General features: G+C 37.9%; 2 protein-coding genes across 3 annotated transcripts in view; one reads left to right on the top strand and one right to left on the bottom strand.

Annotated features, from left to right (window-relative positions):
* The window catches only part of CTNNA3 (catenin alpha 3), a 245,727-nt gene that overhangs the window by 99,316 nt on the left and 120,743 nt on the right, over positions 1-25,668 (top strand). The gene's annotated exons all lie outside the window — the stretch shown is intronic.
* The window catches only part of LRRTM3 (leucine rich repeat transmembrane neuronal 3), a 75,269-nt gene continuing 60,863 nt past the window's right edge, over positions 11,263-25,668 (bottom strand). For both annotated transcript variants that reach the window (XM_027896665.1, XM_027896664.1), the window contains one exon: positions 11,263-12,883. In XM_027896665.1, coding sequence (XP_027752466.1) covers positions 12,674-12,883 — 210 coding nt within the window. In that variant the 3' untranslated portion in view covers positions 11,263-12,673. The remainder of the gene's footprint in view (positions 12,884-25,668) is intronic.

Below are 25,668 nucleotides of genomic sequence, written 5' to 3'. Positions count from 1 at the left end.
ACAGCTTAAGAATAACATGGACTGATAAGAGGAACAAAGGAAGCAAGGATTTTAGAATATACAAGAAGTGAGAAGCAGCTGACTTAACTGAGTCTGTGTAATTCAGAAAGGAAAAGGTGGAGGAGAAGAGGAACATGCAAATACTTTCATACATGGAAAAGGTTTTCGTAAGGTGTATGTTATTAAATTCTTCTCCATATCTGTTCAGAGAAAGACAAATGTGATTGGTAAAAGGCAGAATATGAGCAATACTGGGTTGAAAAATCGACCCCGTAGACGAGTAATCACTGGAACAGGTTGCCCTGACAGGCCACAGAGTCTCTTTATGCATGCATTTAAGACTGGGTAGACTGCCCAACATTAGGAACTTGTGTGCTATTCTGGAGTGCTCAAGATGCACGAAGTACTAACGAGGTCCCTTCTAACCCCACGGATTATTGGTTTGCAGTTTGATTGGAGTAATACTCCCAGTCTTCATATTGAATTTTCTTGCTACAAATCATTTTCCCCCATCCCAGATTAGTGTAGAATTGTGAGTTCTTTTTATGTGCAGGGATCAAAACTGGACTGAAATTTGGTGGGGCTTCTAGACTTCCAGGTTATCTTCAGATAACTCCAGATAACTTTGTCCCTTCAAGCATGTGGCTGGCTAACAAAACAAGCTATTGGTAGTAAGCATACTAGGAGTTTATTTCCTTGTGAGCTATTTACATGAAAATAGTACATTTAACAATGATTCATCTTGTCATGTCAGCAGGATTTTTTTGTACTCTGACAAATTTATTAGAAAGATTTATCTAAATTTAATATTTTAGAATCTACCTATTTTGCATCCTATAATCTTTTCATGAACTAGAACTTAAGTACAAGAGATAGAAAATTGGAATTTTGCTGTGCAAGATTAAAACTTAAGCAACCAAATTGCACTTCTGTAATGTAATATGGGGGCTGTTCTCTCATATTAACATTTAATATTTCACATTACTCTTTATAGTTACTGCTGCTTTTATTTATTTTAATAATATTTATTAATTATTTTAATAATTATTTATTAATTTAAGGAATGTCAATATCACTACTCTTAGTGCTTTTATGGAAGAGAGAACATCACTTTGCTTCCTTTTGGCTCTGGTTGAGGGGTAATTTACCCAATGTTTTGTCAGGCAGAGATGACTTTGCTGTCTGTGGCAAGGGAGGTGTCCAGTTTGACAGTCCGGGTGTGGTCGTGTTGTTCAGTGTTTATGCTCCCAGAGTGTTCTGTGTGCACTTCATACTGTGCTGTGTTGAAGAGTGGATGTGTTGACCTGCCTGTTTTGGTTGTGCACTTCAGATTTCAGGGAGCTCTGAAAGGTCCTGGAGGCTGCTCCTGCCTTTGGGGTGGTATGAGGGAGGCAGGAGGCTGCTCCAGGCTGGCATAGCCATAGAGAGCAGACCTTACATGAAACTTAGAGAGAGGAATTTTTCCAAGGTTCTAGAGAAAGCTCTCCAGGATTAACACAAACCAGGGCACTGCTGCAAGGTGTTGGATTAGGAAGCAAGAGTAAGCTACTCACTGTGTCAGGATAAAGGTAAGGGAGACACAATCCCTGGACTCACCTGGCCATCTGAGATTTCTTTCTCAGAAAGATATGTTGAAGTTGGTAATTTTTTCAGCTCTGTTCTGCACTGGGGTGGCCTCACCTCAAATATTGGGGCAGTTTTGGGCACAGGTAATATATAAGAAAGATATTAAGTCATTAAAGAGTGTACAAAGGAGGGAAACAAAGATGGTGAAGGGCCTTGAAGGGAAGCGAAACCGTGTGAGGGGTGGCTGAGGGCACTTGGTGTGTTCAGCTGGAGAAGATGAGGCTGAGGGGAGACCTCATTGCAGTTACAACTTCCTTGTGAGGGGAAGAGGAGGGGCAGGCACTGATCTCTGCTCTATGGAGACCAGCGACAGGACCCAAGGGAATGGCCTGGAGTTGTATCGGGGCAGGTTTAGGTTGGATATTAGAAAAAGATTCTTTGCAGTTCTTCCAGGATTTTTACTTCTGCTTTATGTACAAATGGATTTATTCTGGAATAGATGGTAGTTTATTCATCTGCTCTAGTTGAAGCAGCCTTCTTTCTTCCTCCCCCCCCACCCCATAGTTGGGTTTGGTGGTTATAAAGGAAGAATGACTTCATTATGTATTGAACTGACTTTTTCCCAATAAACTTGAGAATCTAAAAACATGCTATCAAATGTCACTATTTCATGTGATGTATTTCAGAGTTTAAAACACATTTTTTTCCCTGAGTTGAAATTAGAATTGCTGACATTAAGGAAATGAAAATGATTGATGGACTGTTTTCACTTGACCAGCTGCTGATGATTTCTCACTCAATATCTCATTAGCTTGTGCTGAAGTCATACATAAGGCAACCTAGAAAATAGCCTGAAGTTCCTGAAACTACAAAGAAGAAAAATGTAAGTTATTCTGGTGCTTTTGATCTATGAACTGTGACTTTCGATGTTCTGGGATGGTGTGATCGATAGCATAATTTTTGTTATTAAATTGTTTACTCTTTACTGAATGTTACAGTATATTATATTTTGGCTCAGAGGTAGGGAGAAAAGGTCATTTAATTTCCTTGTTAACCACTGCAGCCCTTGCTCAGGTGGAGCTTTTTAGGAGCAAGGGGGGATGTACTTTCCTTGAGAACAGATGAGCATGCTCGGTGGAGAGAAATTTCTGGAGCTTCCTGAGCCAGAAGCTGGTCTCTCTTGGAGCAGACTTTGGAGAAATAAGAAAATATTTCTGTGGATCCTGAGGGAGTTTTATAAAGTTGTAGCATCTCAGAACCCCCTGCTGAGAATGGGTTTGCAGGAAAGGAAGGGTGCGTGATGAACAAGAGAGGGCTTGGCTGACTAACACTTTGATTTTTAGTTTCTTTTATCCATCAGGTCAACTTTGTCACTCTTTCAGAATTGTGTTGCAGTAAAGCACAGCTTTGATTCCATGTCTTTTTGATTCTCTTAAGGAGAAGTTGAAGGAGGCTCTGGTCAGGATGGGGCAGTCTCTGGGAGGCTCAATAGCTGCTTCCCAGTGACACATAAAATTTAAATTAAATCACTATATGGATGAGTTGATTTCTTCAGTGTGAGAAGGAAGGAGTAACCTTATAACCAAATATTCTAATATAGGAAATACCTCAAAAGGCTGCAGATGAGTATTTAATTGTGAGATTAACTAGTGTGTTGTGGCTATAACCTGTGTCCAACTGTGCTACACAAAACACTCATTCTGATCTCTGTTGCTGACTCCTAATTATCATCTGTACAAGAGCAAAGATCCCACTACTTTAAAAGGTCAAAGACTGGAAATGTGACTGGCTTTAATGGACTCAGAATATCATTTTGTTTGAAGGAATTAAGCTCAGCTCGGGGAGGGGGGGGGTGTCATCTAAACAGTGTAGTCTGTGAGTGTTACAGGCTGTGCTTTTTTTGATTTGCCTACATTTCCAGACACCCGTGTTTATTGTAGTGTCTTACAAACGTTATTTGAAAACTATGCTCAGTATTTCTCCTCAAATACAGTCCTACTTATATCTTTTATTTTGTGCTGTGCTTTTGATGGTTTGGCACCCTCTCCATGCAGTTTAGCTGTTACTTTGATTTTCTACTGACATTTGTGATGCAGAATGGAAGAAATTGCACTCGGACCTACCATTTAAGAAAAAATGTGGATAACCAGCAAGAATTCATGCTATTTTCCTTATGCATTTTTTATGACTATTTTGTGGCAGCCAAAATTTCTGACCAGCTCTAGGTTCTATGTTTCTTGGCCTCAGACTGCATGTAATTATTCAGAGTATGCTGTTTCTTCTTGTAGGAAGCCTTATTACCCACAGAAAGATGTAATCTATCATCTTTTCCTTCAGAAATTCCTCTTTTCCCTCTACCCCAAACGAAATCAGAAAAGATTTATAAGATTCTGCAGCCCATAAAACCTGCTTCATTATCCTTAAATCAAATATATCTGATTGCAAAGCTCTTATTTTTATAAGAATTTCAGGAGCAGAATATTTTATGGGTTTTGGTGTGCTTTTACTAAAGGTGAAAAATGCTTTTTTTTTTTTTAAACTAATTTTTGTTGAGAGTTATTGCTGCAAAGTAAAAGCCCTTTTAGTCAGAAGGAAAATAATGGATCTACCTTGAGATGTCCAAACAGAGAGAAGTATTCAAACAGAAATGCTAGCATCAGTTCAGATGATTTTGTCTCTATATATTGAGTTACTGTCCCATCTTCTGATGTAACAGAACATCTTAATCACCAATTCACTGTGGCAGATGAAGAGGTAGACAGCTTGTTCAATGTAGATGGTGTTACGTTCACTCCCCTTCCCCAGAGGATCAGATTGGACTTGGAACCTGTCATTTTAAATAAGCAGCTTATTTTGTGCACTTCCATTTTTCATGCTGTTCACTTGTTTATGTTAGTTTGCTCCCATAATGACCAGTTACACAATTTTATCAAGTCCTTCATAGTTGAATCATTTTGGTCTTTATGTTGGCTTCTCCTATGGTTTTCTCTCCTTTCTTTCTCCATTTTACACATCTACCCCTTCTCCTGTAAATATAAGAATAATTTTTTTCCTAGTTAGATGTTTTTCCTAAAGTTTTTCTCATAGGAGAAGGTGTTTCTCAGTGAAATGATGATTTATATTTGGACAGCTTTAATGGAAATACTGGCTTGGTGTGAGAAATAACTGTCAGGTTCTCAGGGGTTGTTATTGGTAGTTATCACATTTCTCCCTCATTCTTCATTGCTGAATTGTTTATCTCTTCAGTCAGACACTGAACTTAATTTCTTGCTAAAGAAAAGGTGGAGCTTCAAAAATTCTGAGGCAGAATTCATACAGGTGAAGAAGGGAAGAGTGAACAAGTGCCTAAGCTTGTGAGTATCGGAGGGGAGACTGGCAGCACTTTCCATTTGAGTTCTCATTTGAGATTTAAAGCCTGAGATTGACCCTACAGTGCAGAGCAGAGGAAGATCTTTATGCCTTTTTGGGAGGATCCAGGTGTCTTCAGCAAGATTCTTTGTAAATTCAAGGAGTTATTCAGAAAAATAAAGAAATGGGAGAAAGCTTAAGGAAAAAGGTAGCATTGAAGTGGTTATTCAATGCAGAGAGTAGATAGGATTACAAAGCAAATTTAATCAGTAATGCTTATTCCCAATCAAGTTCACTAATCCTATTCCCATTTAAATAAAAAATTTGAAAAAGATCAATTTATTTATTGTATCTTCACAAGCAATCTTTCTGAAAGCTCAAATTTTGGCAAGTGTCTTACTTTCTTCTCTTAAAACATCCCAAGACTCTCAGGCTCTGGTAGCCTGCATGGCATTTTTTCAAGGTGGCCATGGCATTTATGGGTGCAGACCTCCAAGGGGCACTTAGGTTAAACATAATGAAAAATAATCTAATAAGAAGACAAGTTAAGCATGGATACAGATTGATGTAGATAATGGTGTTCCCCAGAGACTGGAGGGTTTCTAAGACATTAGAGAAGCGCCTGTCTTAGTAATGTTGGTTTTGCTTTGAGATGGGGACCACATCATGTTTGCTTCTTCCAGAAACTTCTGAAGTTTTTGTTGTAATCACTTGATATGAGTGAAATTAGAACAGTTGATACTGACATCTAGTAACCATATATATTCAAGGCTTACGGGTGCAAAGAGATTAAGAACAAAACAAAAGAAAAACACAACAAATCCTGACATCACCTTATGTAGTGGTAGAATGAAAAAAAGCATGAATTTTTATTAATATGTTACATTTATGAATTTATATTTGCAAGATCTAGCGATGAAGAAAAGGAGTCAGACAAGCTTTAGCATGTGCTTGGTAGGCAGCAGATCAGCTCAGCTCTGGAGATGGATACCTGGAGAGGCATTTTCCTCCAGTATATCGGCCTGAATAATTTTCTTGTACTTCTGGCATTCTCAGTTGTGACACTTAGAACTTGGAGAAAGAGGTAAGCTGCAGAAGTGCAAGGAGAAGTATGAACTGTCTAGATAATCCTAGAGCAGAAGACAAGAAAAAGAAATCTTGTTTGTGAATCTTATTTGCATATTCAGATATACCATTGATAGCTGTATTTTTTCATTTCCTGAAAGTGAGAAATAAGGCTTTTGGACAGTGAAGTCTAGACTAATTGTGTGAGTTTACAGGTTCTTTAAAAAAAATTTACCAGCAGCAAGATGTAAAAGAGAGGTGCATCATTATTACTAGAAAAATAAATCAGTTTCATTATTTCTTTGGAAAGAATAAATTACAAGAAAATATTGAATATAAATAGTTGAGTTAATGGCTTCCCATGCTTCATTTATGACACACTCTTGTATAAAGCTACTGAAATTATTGAAGTGCACAGTGCTGCAGAGACACAACGTTTTCCTTTAATGAGCATTCTCAGCCCTAGTGGATGAGCTTTTGTTCTCTAAGAAACACAGAATTAGTGTATAGCAATGTTTAAATTACTGGATTTCAAAGTATGTTTCATTGGTGCAATCACTTATGATTAGATTGCAGATAGAACCATTGCTGAATTACATCCAACTTAAAAGTCTGTTTCTTATGGAATACAAAGTAGAAAGTGCTCTCTGTGAATGCTGGAAAAGCCATATTCTTGTATAACTGCACAGTTTTAATCCCCTGGGTGTTTATTATAGTTTCTGTCAGTTGACTTAAGGCAATTGATAAGGCAATCATCAAACATTAATGTTAATCCAAAGAAATTCTGTACTAATGTGACATTAATTAATGCTCATTTATATGATATTACCCTTACATGCATCCTGTCTGTAGTGGTGGAACAGTGTCCACTGCTAAGAGTGTATTAGAGCTTTAATGTAACAATGCTGGGTGTAGTGAGTTCTTTGTTGCAGGTTCATTTGCTGTTACACAGCAGGCACCTCTTTGTACTTAACCATCAAAAGAGACAGTTTTAAGAATGAGCTATTTACATACAAAATTGATATTGATCACGTAGAATATAAGCTCCATGCCATGTGAGGTTTTCACAGCTGTACACACTGCACTTCAGCTTACATAAAAATTCTTGGCAAGGTTCTAGTGGTAAAATGTTAATTTTTGGGTGTTCATTAAAATAACATTAATCATGAACTCTGATTATGTTCACCTTAATTTATTCTGAAACTTTAAAATTAATCAGATTCCATAATTAAGTAGAGCAGGAAAATGAAATTTAGCCTTGTTACTTTATAATAGAGCTATTATTTCCCTGAAATGTTAGATTTTTTTTTTAGGGATTTAATGAACATCTGCTTTTAAATATGGATCACACAGTCCAAGTTGTATATAATAGAGTTTTGTGTGTATCTTTCTATGTTGAAAAGTGTTTGGGATGCTTTGGGAGAAGCAGGCTTATTGTTTTATTTACTATTGTGATGGAATTGAGAAACCTGGCAAAAAAATAAATTCTCCTTTCTGCTGAGCTGCATCTTGATTTTAAGTCCCCTCAGCGCCTCCCCCCGACCCCAGGGGAAATCTGGTAATTAATGCCACAGGGTGTCAGGTAATGTCTGCACTTGAGGTGACTGCATGGCTGCTGTTGGTGCTACCTGGCAGTGGTCAAGCTGTCATTATCAATTATGGGATTTCTGTGTCGAAACTGGAAATGGTTAATTTCCACTAGAACGAAGAGAAGAGGCAACTCTTCTTGTCAAAGTAGATTTACTTTCTGCAGCAGCTGTGAATTTTACCAGTTTCTGAGGCTCAAAGAAGCTGCGTACATGTTTGGAGAGGGAGATACCACACTTGGCTCAGTAAGTCTCTGACCCACAAATCGTTGGGATCTGTAGGGGCTTTCTGGGGAGATGCTGCTGTGTGCCTACCCCAATCTTGGGTTCTTTGGGCTTCGTCTCTCAGCTGCTGTTTGAGACAGATCATCAAGCCTAGGTGGACCTGTGCTCTGACCAAGTCAAACCATTATTATATTCAGCCTTTACTGGTAAGATTTACTTTCAGGAAGACCAGGTCCCTGCGACCCAGGCAAAGCTCCAGAGCAAAAAGACCTTTCCCTCAGGAGAGCAGGATTGGGCTGGAGAACATGAACTAAGCTGTTCTTTTTCAATGCTCAACAGATCCTTTTTGCTAGACCAGCTGGGAACTGAATACAGCTGCTGGTGTCTGACACGATACCTGATCATGTAATTTGTTTGCATTAACCATCTTTGAGCATCTTCATTGCTAATAAAGCAATTTCCAGAATTTGTTCCATTGACACTGGATTTGTGAATTTGTTTTTCAGGTTGTGGTGTTGACCTTGCAGGTTTTTTTTTTTTTTTTTTTTACCATTCATGTTTTGCTTTTTGTACAATTTCTCTTTTCCTGTCAAATCCAAAGCTTAGAAATAACAGTAGTAGATGATAAATGCCTAGAGAGAGGGAGAGAGAGAAAGCGAGGGACTGTCAGTAAAGCAAGTTAGTACACAACTTCTGAGGCTGCCGTTTTCCATTTGTTGTGTGTTGCAAAGTGATATATGCAACGTACCTCTGAAAATTGTGTATATGTCTGACATTTTGGGGTTTTTTTGTTTTTTGTGGTAGCTCTAAGGACCCCTGAGAATAGTTTGTACTACAAGGACACTTTAAGGGAAGCAGTCATTTGCTTCCTTCGCTAGATGTTATTTTGGAGTTTGTTTTTGTTTGAGTTTGTTTTTTTTTTTTTTTTTTAACCTGTCTTGAGACGTGCAGGAATTTTTCAAATTAATCATGAATCTTCCTATGTACCACCTTCTCTAGACAGGACCTCCATTCAGATACTTGGGCTTGGTTTCCTAATGGGTGTTTCAGCCCTGTGCATGGCTGTACCTCCTGGTGCACTGATGGATGGTGTGAATTGTTGCTTGTAGCTAGATTTATTTTTAAAATTGTCTGGATTTTTTTATTGCTAGAGGTTATACTCTCTATCAGTTTATACTTTGCAAGTGTAATGAATTCACCCAGCTTTTTCTTGGTGAAAAGATCTACCAGGGTCTGATGGTGTCATTTAACTGTGAGACAGAGATTGATGCTGTTGGCTGCTTCTATTTCTGGTTTATGGATCTTTATTGCAAAGGGAAGTGATACATGAAAGTGACCCCCTGTTAATAAATATTTGAACCCATACACTCAGCCTACTTTTTTCTTGCTAACTTAGCTTAGAAGGCTGGGGCTTTGTTAGGTGATAGGTTTTTGGTTTGTCCACGTTAACTACAGCAATTGGTATTTCTATGCACTCAGCACTCACAAGAATATGTTGGAAAGCAGGTGTACACTCACTAACACAGGCATTTAGGAATGAGTTCTTGTTTGGATTAGCTTAACTTAGATTTTTTTTCATGATGATCTTTTAGAGAAGATACCTACCTCCCATCTGGCTTTCTTGAGGACATCTACCTTGTTGAGAATAGCAGGTTTCAGATTGATGTAGCCCACTGAAAAAATGGCATCCAGTTCATATATACAGAAATGTATGTTTTAACAGCCTAGGTTTGGTGTGAACAGGTATTCCTCTGCTGCCTTGGCCCCTGGGATATTGTATCCATCTTTCAGAGCACCAGAAGGGGTTACAGAGAGCCTGGCATTTTGTATCATAGAATCATAGAATCAACTGGGTTGGAAAGGACCTGTGAGATCATCAAGGCCAGCCCTTGATCCACTACCACCACAGTTACTAGACCATGGCAGTAAGTGTCACATCCAGTCTCTTCTTAAAATCCTCCAAGGACAGAGAATCCACCACCTCCCTTGGCAGCCCATTCCAATGTCTGATTACCTTTCTGCAAAGAATTTCTTCCTCATATCTAACCTAAACCTCCTCTGGCAGAGCTTGAGACCATTGTCTTACTTGACCCCTTGTCTTACTGATAGTTGCCTGGGAGAAGAGACCAACCTCCACCTGGCTACAACCTCCTTTCAAGTAGTTGTAGAGAGTGATAAGGTCTCCCCTGAGCCTCCTTTTCTCCAGACTAAACAACCCCAGCTCCCTCAGCTTCTCCTCATAGGACTTGTGCTCCAGTCCCTTCCCCAGCCTGATTGCTCTTCTCTGGACCTGCTCCAGTACCTCAGTGTCCTTCCTGAACTGAGGGATCCAGAACTGGACACAGCACTCCAGGTGTGGCCTCACCAGCGCTGAGTCCAAGGAAAGAATCAGTGCCCTTCTCCTGCTGCCACACTGTTCTGATACAGGCCAGGATGCCATTGGCCTTCTTGGCCACCTGGGCATACTGTGGCTCATGTTCAGCTTCTATTCCTGGGAAGCTGATTGTAAGAGTGTAACAGATGACTGAGGTGCAGAATCACTGCTACTTCTGTGACCCTGCCTGGTGGTGTGTTGGTCTGGGACTGCAAGTCTTGGGATTCATCACTGTGGAAAAGAGAAGGAGAAATATTCGTGTGTATGTGAATATCTCCTCAGTTGCGCTTCTTTAACCAGATACATCAAAAAGGTTTTATTCTCAGCATAAGAAGTTGTTTTTTAGTGTTAGCCAAAATTCACTGGTGTCTAACATTGGAAATACTCGTGTTGTATAGTTGTACAGTTCTCCAGAAATCACAAATACATGGAACCACTGAACACTTGGGCATTTTGACTAACTGCGTCAGTGCCAGGACCTTGTTCCCACACTGTAAATACTTGAGGGCAGTGGGCCAAGGTAAATAATAGGAATTACAGAGTAAGAGTAACTGAGATGATCTTTTGGGAGCAGAGTGTTTGATCCTAACAGCTCAGACCTACTGAGCCAGAATGCCTAAACATTAAACCCCAAAATGAACCGTGGAAGGATGCAGTTGACTTCTTCCTGCCAGAGTGACACCTGCCTTTTTGGTTTCAGTGTACCATTACCAAAATGGATTTTCAAACTGTGGGTAGTAAAATTCCAGCACTGTAGAGGGCGACCACAAATTCAAGAACCCCTAAGAAACTGAAGTGTGGAACTTCAAGATGAGTGTTTAAAAGACAAGTGATGTTTTGAATAGCAAATAATTTATGCAAAATATGTTTAAAAATCTAAGGTGCTAAATAAATAACCAATACAATGTATTCTGTTTTGACACTTTGTTTCCACTTGAAAGATAGTGAATGCAGACTGATTTGTTAACATTTTTTTGAAGCTATTTTTCATTCTATTCACTTTCTTTTGTGCAACCAGTTTGACTGTAATTTTAAATTTCAGTCTTCTGCTTTGAAGCTACATGAAAATATGTTGGGATAAACATCCAGAAAAATAGATTTGTGGTTATATAATTTCTCTTTATTATAAAAAAGTTACCTCACCATATGAAATGTTTTTCTCCTATATTTTGGAAGGCTCATGTTCCCTTTTGTATTTCACCAAATCGGCATGATATAATGTGTGCCTAATTTCTGTAATCTTTTCTGATTACAACATTATAAAAGTTACTCTCATACAGTATTGAGAAGTCTTGAGGGTTTAAAACCAGAAGAATGGGATATAAGACTGCTTTGATCCAGATATTAAATTATATACAAAAAGGTAATGTAGTAGTTGGTAGAGACTTAATACTAAATTGATTTTTTTTATTATTTAAAGGTTTTGGTGTTTTTTTTTTTTTTCTTAACTTGCTGTATCATAATGCTAAGGACCTATTAACCTTTACCATTTGTTCCAAATTACTGTATTTTTCAGGAAGTAGATGTTTCTTACTTTTAAGTAATACTTTACGTTCTCAGATTAGTGTAAGGGCTTGTTTCTGTTGCCACTTCAGTCAGCAGCTGTCTGTGGCATAAGTAGATTTTAGACCCATTTGTCTTTAAAAGGAAGTGCAAGTGCCTAATCTGGCAGACTCTACTTTCACAGTAGATTTTGTAGCTGCTTATTGAAATTTCCTGCCCATATTGTCTTGCAGAACACTGAGACTTTACAAAACATCACCAGCCCTGGCTAACAGTTGCCTACATAAACTTCCTTGTTAAAATGTATTGATACATTTTTTTGTGATTTAGAAGTCAGACTGTATTTCAAGGCAACAGGTAGAATTTAATTTTTTTTTAAAAAATTATTATTTCTAGGAAAACTTGGTTATATGTTTTAAGAATTTCTTAGAAGTGAATAGTTAAACCCTTCCTCTGGAACCAGTAGATAAAATTCTACACATTAAACACTGTAAAAATGGTGCATATTCTGCAAAGGACAGAATTTTAGGTTTAAGTTTTCTGGGCACAAAAGCAGTAACAAATTGGTCCTACAAAACAGAGTAACCGAATAACACAAGAAATAACTTGTTAATTTGAAACTTTAGAAACAGAAGCTTGTAAAATAAGATGTAATTAAATTATGACACTGTACATACCAGCTGTTCTTGGTAATTGAAACTTTACAATATGAAAAATACATTACATCTGTACAGTTTATACAGGTAGGTAGGATGAGTTTTGAAAAAGGTTCACTTCAAGGGTCATACTCTGAAGTCAAAAAATACTGCACAACTTAACTAATTACAAATTGTAGACTTGAAACAATTAATCTTTGTGATTTTTTTTTAATTTGAACAGGAATATTAGAATCCATAGTGTTATGTCTTCTCACTTCTGTCCATAATGTTACATAGAATTTGGTTGCAGCCTCTGCTACAGGAAAAAAACCCCAACAAAAAAACCCACCCCAAACTCCAACCCCCATTTAAGCCAGCTGCTGACTGTGTTCCTTGATTCGTGCTGCTGTTGTTATTGTGCTCAGATCCAGATCAGTCTCTAGGTGTGTTTCCACTGTTTCTTCCTGGTTATTTGAGTCATTGGGCCTGTGAGCCAGCAGTTCATGATGTACTCCACAGTAACTGAGCGTGGGCTGATCATAGGCAAGAAATGTTGACACATTCATAGACAATGGTATCTGAGGGAAAAACAAAGACGAAAAAACAGCCAGTTACCAGTAAGACATAATCCAGTTGTACTAGCCTGTATTTGGTGTTGATAAACCAGACTGTCTGCATGTAAAAAACAAAAAAAGTTGTCTTCCTTTTCTCAACTTTTCTCTATCCCTCTAACCCCTCCTCTCCACCCAAACCCTGGTCTTTAAAACCCTGTTTTAAAGCTGACCTCTGCCACTTTTGCTCTTGTGACCCAGGGCTTATTTGTGCTTGAATGTGTTAGTGAGGATTAAGATGTGATTGAACTTAAATTATCTTTAGTGTGTGATTAGCCTCAGCTAAAATGAACCTATCAGGAAATATTTCAAATGAAATATGAGTGTCTGTTGCAGTTTAAGAGTGGCTAGTGGATCTTGCTGGAGTATGTCAGTGGGTGTGATACCTTTGGTCTGCTTGGGGATACAAATGAGATGGTTCCTATTATTTAGAGCATAAGCATCAAGTTACATTTACAGTTTTCAATAAATACGGTCCAATATTCTGTTAGACTGTTATCGTGTGGTACCTCTGGAAGCTTTCCTGTTGCAGGTTTAATTCAAATGCTTCAGTTGAAAAGTATAATAATTTTTTTTTTTACTAATTCCTGGGGGATTTTGAATGCACTTCAGCATAGTATTACCTACAGTACACTGTAGAATCAGAGATGAAATTAATACAGATTTTGAAGTGTAGATATTTGTACATTTAAGCTCCAAATATATTTTCTAAGCTAATTTCATGGGCATGGCATGGTATTGGATGGAGTAACCACAGAAATGGATTACTTCTGGAGGCTACAATGCAGTGAACATGTGCTCTGTCCTGCAGACAGGGGTGTGTGTGCACCTTACTGATTGGTCACATTCTCCATAGCCTTTTCTCGTATATTTTTCATGTTATGTGGCATTTTCCTTAGGCTGGTAAAGTTTACATTCTGAAAAGAAAATAGCTAATGTGGTTCTCCTTTGCTGTGTTTTGAAGTGATGTGTGAAGTCATGTTGGCAATTCTACCTCAGTCTGGGCAAATATGAGCCAGGAATGATTGCAGTCTACAGCAGAGCCTGGGCTGGTTCTCCTCTAACCAGGTTATTCCTGTAGAGTGCAAAATCAGCACCTTTTAGAAAATTACCAATGTGCAGACCTGTCATAAAACCTTACAGATAGTTTCTTCTGACCTGCTCCTTTTTTCTCCTGCTGAATCTTATTCCCCTCCTTAAATGTGTCCCCTTCTGTCTCTGTTTCCTGGAATGGTCAGGATCTGATTATCTGTTTCTTTTTAGTGTATTTGGGGAAGGAGACTTCAACCCTCCTGGCATGGCAATTAAACAAGGAACATCCCTATTCGTATCTTCTCCTTTGCAGCTTTCCTTCCTCTTTCCTTCTGGTAGTGAGATGTCTCAATAATAAATTCTAGTTCTATAAACCTCCTGTTCTTTCAGCTTATTCAAATAAGTGCTATCACAACATTTTTAATGATAGCTCTCCTCTTTGACAGCGCTTCTGGAGTCAAAATCACTGCATTGTGTAATTAATAATGATGTGTGAATTTCATATTGTTTGGAGTTCAGGTTCAGATGAGCATCAAAGAACCCCAGCTTATCTCAGATTTACAGTTCAGAAGCCTTCAAATTGCAGTTTCTATTCAAGGAAGCTGCATTTCATTGCATAGTATTAAATTTCTGTACAGTGAGGGGGGAAGTTCCAACAGCCCTGTCTTTTCAGTGAGAAAGTTTAAAACTCCAAACTTATTTTACACAGAAAGCATAGCTAAAAGTTTATATTTACAAAACTGTATAACAACCCCGATTTTTTAAAAAAATAATTCTGTTCAGTCCTGAAAAGAATGTAGCCCATTTTCCCAGTGTTTTAAAGTTGATTTATTTGCATTTCTGTTTCGATCGTCACTGGGAGTTGAAAAGTTGCCACAGATTAAAAAAGAGAGCTTTTTTTTTTTTTTTTTTAAGAGAAAAAAAAACGGCAGAGAGATAATTTGATTCTGGTTTCTCTGTAGCAGTTACAGAGATCTCTGCAGGAAATGGGTTCTTTTATCCAGCCTGTAGAAGTGTATTTACTGCTAAACAGATGTGAACTGCTTGGGGAGGGCAATGCTTGGAGCTACAGATGAGTATCTCAGCAGTCAGCAAAGATGGGAAAGGTTCTTGCAAAGGAGTAGGGAGTTTATTAAGCTTCTAGTGTTGCGGCTGTGTTCTTATCTGATTACTTGATTACTTGACCTTCATGAAAAACAGCTTTTTTTTTTTTTTTTTTCTTCTTCTGAGTGTATTATACTTAGAGTCAGAGGCAATATTTTCAGCCTAAGGATTTTGCTATTTTGTTAAATTTCATGGACGTGAGGTGTTCCAACCTCCTGGGGGGATTTTGAGAGTCAGCCCCAGAATCCTGAAAATGAAAGCTTGGATAATTAAGGCATAGGAGCCCAGCCATGGATTTGGAGGGGCTTGAGAATGTAGGCATGGAAAGTTAGGATAGGGCAATGGAATATTACCATGGGATGACAGCAATAAGGGCTGAAAAGAGAGAAGGAGGAATGAAAATAAGTAAACCAGGCTGCACACTGAATAGAATCAAATGATCTGAAGGATAAAATCAATAGGAGTGATGGAGCTGTGATATATCATTCTGAAAATGTTCAGATTACAGTGTAATGACAGTACCATATATAATATAGCATGGGAATATAATATATCAGCATATGGTCAACATACGAGAGTTAAATTTATTTCACACAGAAGTTTTGTGGTTGTTTTCAATAAAAAAAATAAGGAACAAGCCCTTGTATTATATAACAGGGGATCATACAAGTGTTATTGGCATGAATCAAAATGAAATGCTTCATTCATGACCATGGGAAGAATCCTGTTACTGCAAATAAACCTCAAAACAAACCTGATACTTTACCATCCATTAGTTTGTGACTTTTTTTTTTCTTATGGAGTCTTAGGACAGGACTGTAGTAAGATTGTTCTCTACCTACACCTAGATCTACTGCCCCTGCACCCCTGCATTTAAATTATCTCTGTGATTTAGGCAGGTCTTGCATGTGATATGTATCTTATTTTCTCTCTAGAAGGCCCTGGAGCTGTCTGATAGGTTTTTATGAAAAGAAAGCACCTGTCTGATTATCATCTTGTTCCATTTCTTTCTTTGTCTGCTTCTTCAAGCATGTATTTACTTAAAAATGCTGTGCTGTGAAACAGGGGAGATAATTAAACGTCTGTTAAAGGAATGGATAAACCTGCTATAACCAGTTTTTGATGGTTGTGGATTTACAGTTCAGCTCCTTTCTAGCTCTTCTAGCAAAATGTAACTCAGTCATGGGGGTAAAGTTACCAGAAGTAGCTTTTTGTTGGTGGTGGTATTTGCACACACTGTGAGGAGGCCACACCAGAAGGCAACCAGTGCCTTGGATTGAACTGTTGTCCCTTCCAACTGCTGAAAAGGGATGGCTGCAGAGATGGCTACTCACTTCTAGAGAACTCAGTTTTCCTTCAAACTTCTAAATTCTGAGGTGGCTGTTCTTTTGTGTTTGCACATTTCAACCTCTCAAAGTCCAAATTCTAAAGGCCTGGCAAAGGGCAATATGTTGTTAGATCAGCTGGTGAGAACTCGGGCATGAAATGTCACAAGGACTGGGTATTAACTCACCCAGCTGTCCTTGAGAATGGCAGGGAGGAGTTAAATGCAAGGGGAAAGATGTTTTTAAGCTTTTTCCTGCTTCTCTCAAACTGATTTTCTACTCAGTTCAAGCTGTAATAAAAAGTTACCAAAGGTGTAAGCAGCAAGGATAGCTTTCATTGAACAGAAGAACTGTTCTTCACACAAACATTAAGTTAATGCCCTCCTGGTGAGGGAGAATTGTGTTTTTTGTTCAAAGGGCACGTCTGTCCAGGTGTTGTACATAATTCCAACACTCAAGAACTCTTGCTTTTCTTCTGCTCCACAGTAGTGATATGTTTTGTGTGCTACACAGTAATGATACATTTCATGTGCTCTGCTCGGGTTTGGTCATTTTTCTATTTCAGCTTGTTCATCTCTGGTTACCTTTGGGGTCCCGCATTCTACATTCCCATGTGGAAATAGTGCAAATGAATCCAAACAGGTGTTACTGGGTATCTGTTTTGTGCCCAGCCTTCACTGGTGTGTCCAACTAAACGTGTGTAGTAACTGCACATTCCTTGTAACAGAGAAAGACAAGAGTGAGGAAGCAAAGGGCAGGTGAAAGGCTTGAGCCACATCTGTGTTTTAAGCCTTTTAAACTGTGGATTCTGCCACTCTCAATGTGAGGACCAGTCGTCTCCATGGTGATATAAGGCACAAAAAAGAGCTCCTGTTTCTAGACTTGTTTTAGTGGCTGAATGCCCTAGGTTTACATGAATACTGAAAAAGGAAAAACTTTAGTAAGTGCGTGATTGGAATTATAATCCATCAGTAATAGCATTGCTATCTGTTCAATGTTGAACATGAATTTTTAGTAATTTATGATACAGGACAGGAGGGTGGTGTTAAAAAGTAAAAATTGCCTTGAAAAACAGAGGCCAGAACTTTGGAACCTTTGCTTTGCGTGTTGGACACCTAAAGAATAAGCTGGTATTTTCTGAGGGATGGGACAGAATACAGAGAGTATTAAACTGCTGCTGGGTTCCGTGAGGAAACCAGGCAAAATTTTTTTAGTTATGTCAATGTAGATTTGGTTATCTTAATTTTAGTAGAAGAAAATCTTTTAGCAAGTTGAATATGCTAATTTTGACAGTGACCTTTACCAGTTTTGGAAATGCCAAAGTGAAGAGCTGCTAACAACTGCTACAGAATATCACCCCTTTCTTATTTTTAAGAAGAAGATAAGGAAGAAGAGAAAGCAGAATTAAAAGGTTTTGTTTTTCATTCTCATTCAGTTCATTGGGGTTCAGGCTAAGACAGAGTGAGCTGTGGTTTCCTAGTTGCTGGCCTTTTTGTTCTTGCATGTTGTTAATTTTCTTAGAATTTGAGCAGGGTGACATTTGCTTAAGATTTTTCCTTCCTGCAAATAATGTGACATTTATGGGATGAGAAGAACTTGTGAGTTGATTAGCTTTAATTACTTGCTTGACTTTGAAACAAGTACATTTTACAATTTATTTTGGTAAGACAACTATGCTAGCTATAACTCTTAAACACATGAACAAGATGTAAATACTGTTCTGCCTGGGAAGGTAAATATCTCCTCTGCTTTTCTTATCAATTTGTATTGATGTGGATTGTTTGAGTTGTGGGGGTTATTTGTTTGTTTGTTTTTTGTTTATTTGGTTTTTTAATAGCCTACGGTTTGAGATTTTTATTTCTTTTTTCTAATAACGAGCAACAATGTAGTAAAGTGAATTAGGGAAGCAGATATGAGACTCTAGGAGTAGAATTTGATCCTTTCAGTTGCTGCATTGTTTGAAATATGCTTCATAATATTTAATAACAAAGTATTTATTATCATAAGGTAATTCAAAAATTTTATTACAGTTACATCCATATCTAATTAAACACTAACCTTTTTAGGCTTCTCATTTGTTTTTAATTTTTATGCAAAACTTGCTCTTTATTGGATAGACACTGAAGGCATAATTAGTGAGTATTGTTCGATAAAGGCAGCTCTGAACTCTGTGGGACTAAAAGTAAATCAACACAGATAAAGCTTTTACTTTACATGCTGGAAAAAGGATGGATTCAGATCAAATAATTGCCTAGCAAGCATTTGTTAAATATAGAAAAAGGGACTTATTTTTTGTCTTAGTAAAGTTTGCTGCAGTTCGGAAAACCTGACCATCGTGCTGTATCTTAGTTATAATTTGCTATTTAGCAATCAATAGATAATTTTAAATTATGAAGGAAATGCATGAATAAAAGCATATTAAAAAAAAAGACACCTTTGAAAAAGGGAATCATGTATTTCTAGAGATGTCTCAGAATGTGTTTGTAAGCCACACATATTTAGATAACGGGTTTATATTGTACACTTCTAAGTCATGCTGACAAGCTCTCAAAGGGGTCAATGCCCCTCTTTCCCTGTTTCTCTGAAAGTCTTAGAATGGTAAGAAGGAAACAAGACTCTATTGATGTATTTAGGAGGAAATAGCTGAATGAAAGAAACCAATAAGATCAGTTTGATTTATATGATAAATTTGAGTCATGTCTCCCTTAAACCAAAACCTATTGTATCATGAAGTAGAAAAAGTTTTGGGTTGGAGTTAAGTTTAGAAAAGCTTGTCCAAGCCAGACAAGCTTTATATTAGAGTGCCTAATGTAGTCAAATAGTCCAAGGCCTGGTCGTGCAACTTTTCTTGCAGGAACTGAAGGGCCAATTTTTTTGTTTTGGAGAGCTCTGTGGACAGTAAGGTCTGGGTGTGGTAACCAGTGGTATTCCTCATCATGAGAAAAAAATCACTGAAGACTATCTGCGATATCCAGTCAGTTATGACACAGGGTGCAGTTATCCTTACAGATTTTCATTTAGTGTTCTTGTTCTGGTTGATAGTTGAACTTTCTGGGCTGCCATTGGGGTATAAGTAGGTTTTTTTGGCGGACTGTAATCCTCAGATTCTCGTGCATCAGGTAGGCTTCTGTAGAGTGTGATGAATGTGATCTTATCTTTCTTTATCCTTCTCTAATTGTTTTAATGTAATAAGCAATTTTAATATCCCCTAAGTGCTGTAATAGGCAATCTCATTACTTATCAGCAGGCTTGTTTACAAAAAAATAGAACAGCAACAAAATAAACAACACTGAATGAACCTCAAGCATTACCTATTCTGAGGTAGTAGAGGTGGTCAGATTCCAAAGATCACGAGCCTACCTTAAGAGAAGGAGGGTATTTTTGTTGATATAATCTTTAACTTATTCTTTACATTCTGGTGTGTGAGAAGTTGGGGAATATTAGTTTGTGTTTTTTTTTTTTTTTTAATTTTAATTTAACTATGAAAACTAGGTCCTGAATTTAGTGAAAGTTGAAGTTCTCAGAACCCCAATAATAGGGGATTTAAAAGGTATCAAGGAGCATGTTGCAGTATAAATTCCTCTTTTAACATTTCAAACAGCCTGTTCCCATGGAATGGTGTCATTTTTGTGCACCGTGTTCTCAAACAAATTTATAAACAAAATTCAAAAATCTAATATTCACAGCCTGCATCAGCTTATGATATGAGTAATATTATTCCAATGACTAATCCAGACATATCTGTCAGAAATGGAAAGCCTATACTGAGACTGCTTTAATCCATTTGCTGAGTTTTTTCTGGTCTCAGAGTCCCTTGAAGTACCTGATTGAAATCCAAGTGTGCATGCAATTTTTTGCATGTAGCTTTTTCAATTAGTTGAAAGGCACAGGCACATTCCCTTGGGATTCAATCAATTGCTGAAACTTAAATGGTTTTGTTTATTAGAGAAAGTGCTTTATATTTGAAGTCTATTTTGCACTGTTCTGCAACTGTTCTCATTGAAAACTTAGTACATGCTGCACAGAATTCCAGGTTTTTTTTCCCCCATCCTTCTTTCTTTGTTCTGTGAGATGGGTCTGTGTTGCTCAGAGAGGAGTGGATCATAATATATCTATTCAAAGAATAACAGAAATAGGCAAAATACCAGTTTCTCCATAGAGCTACCGTTGCACTTTAGTTGAATAACTGGCATACTGATATTTTCTAATATTTTCATATATCTTAAAAAACCCCTTTGAATGCTGCCAAAATGCTAGTGCAGTTTTGGTAGGGGCTCTCCTGGAATCCAGTCCTCTTTTTTTTTTTTTTTTTTTTTTTTTTTTTTTTTTTTTTTTTTTTTTTTTTTTTTTTTTTTTTTTTTTTTTTTTTTTTTTTTTTTTTTTTTTTTTTTTTTTTTTTTTTTTTTTTTTTTTTTTTTTTTTTTTTTTTTTTTTTTTGTTTTTTGTTTTTTGTTTTGTTTGTTTGTTTTTTGTTAGTGGTACAAGAATTGACATCTTCACACAGAGGGAAGAGACTTCCTAATGGATGCTGAGGGAGAAAACTCAGAATACAGAAGAATTCAATTCAAAAGTCAAATTTCTACCTGGAAACTTATTAATAGGGATGATTATATCTAAAAGGAGAAAACAGGGAAATTTATACTTAATGTTTAAATAAAATACTGCATTAACAGCCTCAATTCTTGGACTTGATTGTGCAGTGTTCAATGTTGGGTTTATTTCTGCAGAATGGTATAATTTCATAAAACTCTTCTGAGTGAAGTATTTCCGATTATGTCAGTGAATAAGCTCTGTGTAATTATTTAAGTGAATTAAAGAAAGATGTTCATTAAAACTTGAATGATATTATAGCAGAAGGCTAATACCAGATGCAGCTGGAAAAACAGGAGCAGGGCATAATATAATTTATATATCTCATGGATGGGGAGCAGAGGTTGTATTGTTTCTTCAGTTTTTTTAAGGCTCTTAATTAATTCACTGGGTTTACCTGACAAATATAAAATTATTATTTTCTGATGTGACAGAAGTAATAAAATAGAGTATTTCTTTTCCTTTACCAACACATCCTGTGCATATATTGGTTAATATTTGTGCTAATGAAATAATTTTCTTTGAACTTCTTTCCCTCTGTGAGTGGCCTTCCTATTATATTTAATCACTGTGTAATTCTAGAGAGAAAAAGCTCTATTACATTCCCAAACAGCATATTTCTATTGCTAAAATATATTAATATTTGCACTGGTTCAAATATTTATATCACGTACGGCAGTTGTGCTGCTGCTGTGGTATTTGCATGGCACTCAGGCTGGATGTTTGCATATTGACCTGTTCATAACTGTAAAATTCTTCAGTGTAGGACAACATATCTTTTTTCAGGACATGAAAACATTATTTGGCCAATTTATTCTTAACTCTTTAAAAATCCAGGTCAAACATTCCAAGTATAAAGTGACAGTCTGTTGATAACCAGTCTATCCTTTTCCCTCTTTAATGCTGCACTAATTAGTTAGTTTGCTAGTACCCAGTCATGCAAATAAGTTTACTTTCTTATATTAACTGTGGAAAGAACCATCCACGGTGTGTGACTGTTTTGGTTACCACGTTTCCTCTGGGCCAAAACAGGGTCACCTTGTTGTGTGGTAAAAGCAGCAGCTTTTGGTATTTTTGGTATTGAGAGCAGGCAGAGGATGGTTCTCTTCAGAACATGGAACCTGAGATGTTACACAGTATTCAGACTCCCCACATGTATGGCAGGAGCCCAGCATGACTTCAGGGAACACACAAAAGGGATAATGAACAGCACTGCCAGTGCTCCTGACAGGTCTGGCCTCAACAAAACCTGTGGAGCCCGAACACTTCAGAAACAACTAAAAATATAGCAGCAAAATGTAATAAATATATTCAATTTATCTAATTCTCCATGGAAACTTCCACAGAATTTACAAGAAAGGATGTGGTTTCATTCTGGCTCATTTGCTGTTCAGACAAGTGAGGAAAATCCATGGAAAACAGGGCAAATTTGGAGGGCTCCAAAGCCAGGCCCAGCTGTGTGCAAGGAGGAGTGAAATACAGGGGCAGTGGATGCTCCTCGGTCTGCTTGGCCTGGGTGTGGTGTTTTCTGCCTGCAGGGGCAAGAGTGGGAAGCCTGTGCTGGTAATGATGGAAATTACTCTCTGTATTTGAAAAGATTTTGGGTACACATTGAATTAGAGTGAAAAAACAGTTGAGGACTTTTGACATTTTTGACAGTGCTGGAGTATTTTAATTTCAAATTAGAGATGCTGTATTAATTATTAAACTTTTGACAATTCAGATTATCAAAATCGATATTTGAAATGTCAATTAGAGTTTTAAAGTGGCAATGGCGTATTAAAATCACAATGAGAACGTTTTGGTCTAATCCAAATTTTCCAGAATTTTTAGTAATAGTGTATATATTTCTCCCTTTTTTTCAAAATTGGAATTTTCTTGTTGGAAAAAAATCCATCCATGTGTTTTTGCCCAATTCTGAGTACCCTGAGAATAATTTCAAAGATTGGTTCCTTTGCTGAAGCCAGACCATGTTGTGAGCATGATGGTGTTCACAAAGTACCATCATATCTCATCTGAGACAGCAGACACAGACCCAAAAGGCAATCTAACAACAATAGATGGAGTTACTAATAGCACCACTGCAATGTTGGGTGGCTGTTACTAATTAAATGACTTAACTGAGTTGTCACTAAAGAATGTAGCTGATCACTGAATTGCTCTTTATCATCTGGCTGCTTGAGCAAACCGTTGGTGTGTGTCATACACCGGGATGTAGGTGTGGGTCCACTATTTTTCAATTTCATTTCAATTTCCATGGGCATTTCTGCATTCTCTCAGTATACAGCTAGGAAAAAAAATAGGTGCAGAGACTTTGATTTGTCTCACATGAAGGGCTCTGGTGCCACCTCTATAGTGCTAGGAGTTTCGAGGCAGTTTTTATGGCTGATGTGGCTATACACAACCCTAAATTTCTGTTTTAATATTTGCCAGCCATAAAGAGCAAAAGGTCAGCCAGTATGTGTCACTTGTTTGGGATGCTGCTCTCTGCATAGGATTGCTGGCAAAAGAACAGTCAGAGCTTATTTTCCTCGACTTCGGTTCACAGCTCAAGTGGGACTTTGTCAGTGAAGGAAGAGCAGGATTTTCCTCCATTTGGTGAGTCACCATGGAGTGCTCTTGTGGTTCTAAGTCCTGGGCAATACAAGATCACTTCTGAGATGCTGCTTTTGATTTAGAGGATGCTGTCATGCACTTGGACCATTCCCTGTGAATTGTGTGTGTTCAAAGGACTGCTCACAGATTGAATTTTGGAAGTCATGCGGGCTGGGGTGCTGCAGTTCAGCATTACTAGTGGACTGATATCCATCCTAATTTGGCCACCAGGGAGACCCTCAGCTGTGCTAAGCAGTGTTTGGGTCTGGAAAGTGGATTCAGTGGTGCTGAACGCTGCAGGGGTGAAAGGCAGATGTTGCTTACAGCACTGGTCCTGTGTGCTGTGACAGCATTTCAAGCAGGGATACTGAACAGGGCCAGCACAGGTGCTGGCTGAGCCAATGGCCACTGTGTGATCCCACAGAGAATTGTCTTAGCTAACTTTAGCTCTTATAAAACCCTCTCTAAGCCCATTTTCTTCTAAAAATATACTTTTTTCTTTGTGTAAAACTTTCATTTCAAGAAGTTGCATGAGTATGACTAAAACATAATTAATTTCTAGTACGGCTTTTTCAAAATCTGGTTTTGCATGCTTTAGTATGCACACAGGGTAGGCTGGAAATTCAACCAAATTTCATAATGCAATGTCACAGGTAACATCTAATTTACAAAACAGATTTGTAAATATTTGAGCAGAATTTCTTTAGGTTGATTTTAGAATAAGAGGCCAATACTTTGTATAACTTAATGTGACAGAGATACTTTCTGTCTTTATAAAGAATAGTTTGCTATTTATCATTTTGTTCCTTTTAGTAATGTGCTTTGCACATTGAAAATAGATGAACAGAGAACTATTCAGCTGAGTTACCCAGAGATGCAGATGGCTAGGACAGAAATCTGCCAGGCTCTCAAAACTGTATTGGAAAATTCCTGATGAAAGACTTTTACCTCAAAGCTAGTGAAGTTAACTGAAATGGATCACCTTTGTTTCCTGGCAATGGATTTTACAGTTGTATGGAAGAAAATTCTCCAGCCTCCTGAGCATTAGCAACACATTTAATAAACCCTATTTTATTTTACAAACATGTAATAGGGAAGCTTCTGAGGTGGCTCATCCCATTATGCCCTGAGCCTGTGGCACCTGCGTCTGAATCAGGCAGCTGACTTTGGTCACCTAGGAATTTATTGGAAGACTTTGCCTCTGTCCTGGCCACAGAGGCTGGTCTGTGCTTGGTATTTGCCTTCTACAAAGCCTTCTGGGTAGCCACACTTTTTGACTGAATCTGCACTCTGCATCTAGCATTGACAGGAAATGGGGCTGGGGAAGGTGAAGTGCTGCCCAAAGATTGCTTTTTCCTAGGACTATTTGAGGACGTGGTGAAAACTTTCAGTTTGGCACTCTGTTGGAAGAGAAAGGTGATAAAATAATTGAGTTGTCATGCCTTGGGAAAGGTACGGCCAAATTACTGATTGTTGAAGGCACTAATTTCACTTCTATGAATTTCTGTAGTAAGTGAAGGCTGTCTTGAGAAGGAAGTTACTTTAAAGTGAATTGGTGTGTAGATTGATTTATGCTGCAGTGATTGCCCCAGAAAATGCTCTCGCTTCACTGTCAGCACAAAGCAATCCTTTGTAGTTTTCCTGCCAGTTAAGCTTGTACCTTGCGTTTATCCTAGCAGTATTTTCACCATTCCCTAAGGTATCAAAGGCAGGTCAGACTGAAGATGGTGTCCTTGGCAGTGCAGTGAAATGCACGGATTGGACTTCTCCACAGCTGCAAATGCTGAGCAAAGGGATTCTAGGCAAGGGGGTAAATCTCTTAGCCTGCAGTGCAATGAAAATGCTCTAATGGGAGTTCCTACCTGGCACACTGTGGTACAGAGCTGCTCACTCAAGTTCCAGAAACAACAGTCCCAGCAGGTCTGTGTGCCTGGGCAGCACTGCCAGCCCATTGCCTTTGTTTATTAACAAACCCTGTCAGGGCTGGATTTACTTGCTCCGCTGCTCTGCGTGCTGCAGTGCAGATTTATGGCATTGCCTTTTAAATCTTGTAACAGTAATGGCCTAAAGTTGGTTTATGTAGAGATAATAACTTATGGTTTGAAA

Source organism: Empidonax traillii, unplaced genomic scaffold (genome assembly GCF_003031625.1).
Source record: "Empidonax traillii isolate 1590-97213 ecotype Southwest subspecies unplaced genomic scaffold, ASM303162v1 scaffold508:size451158, whole genome shotgun sequence".
Taxonomy (NCBI): domain Eukaryota; kingdom Metazoa; phylum Chordata; class Aves; order Passeriformes; family Tyrannidae; genus Empidonax; species Empidonax traillii.
The sequence above is the reverse complement of the archived record's forward strand: the minus strand, read 5'-3'. Positions and strand labels throughout refer to the sequence as shown.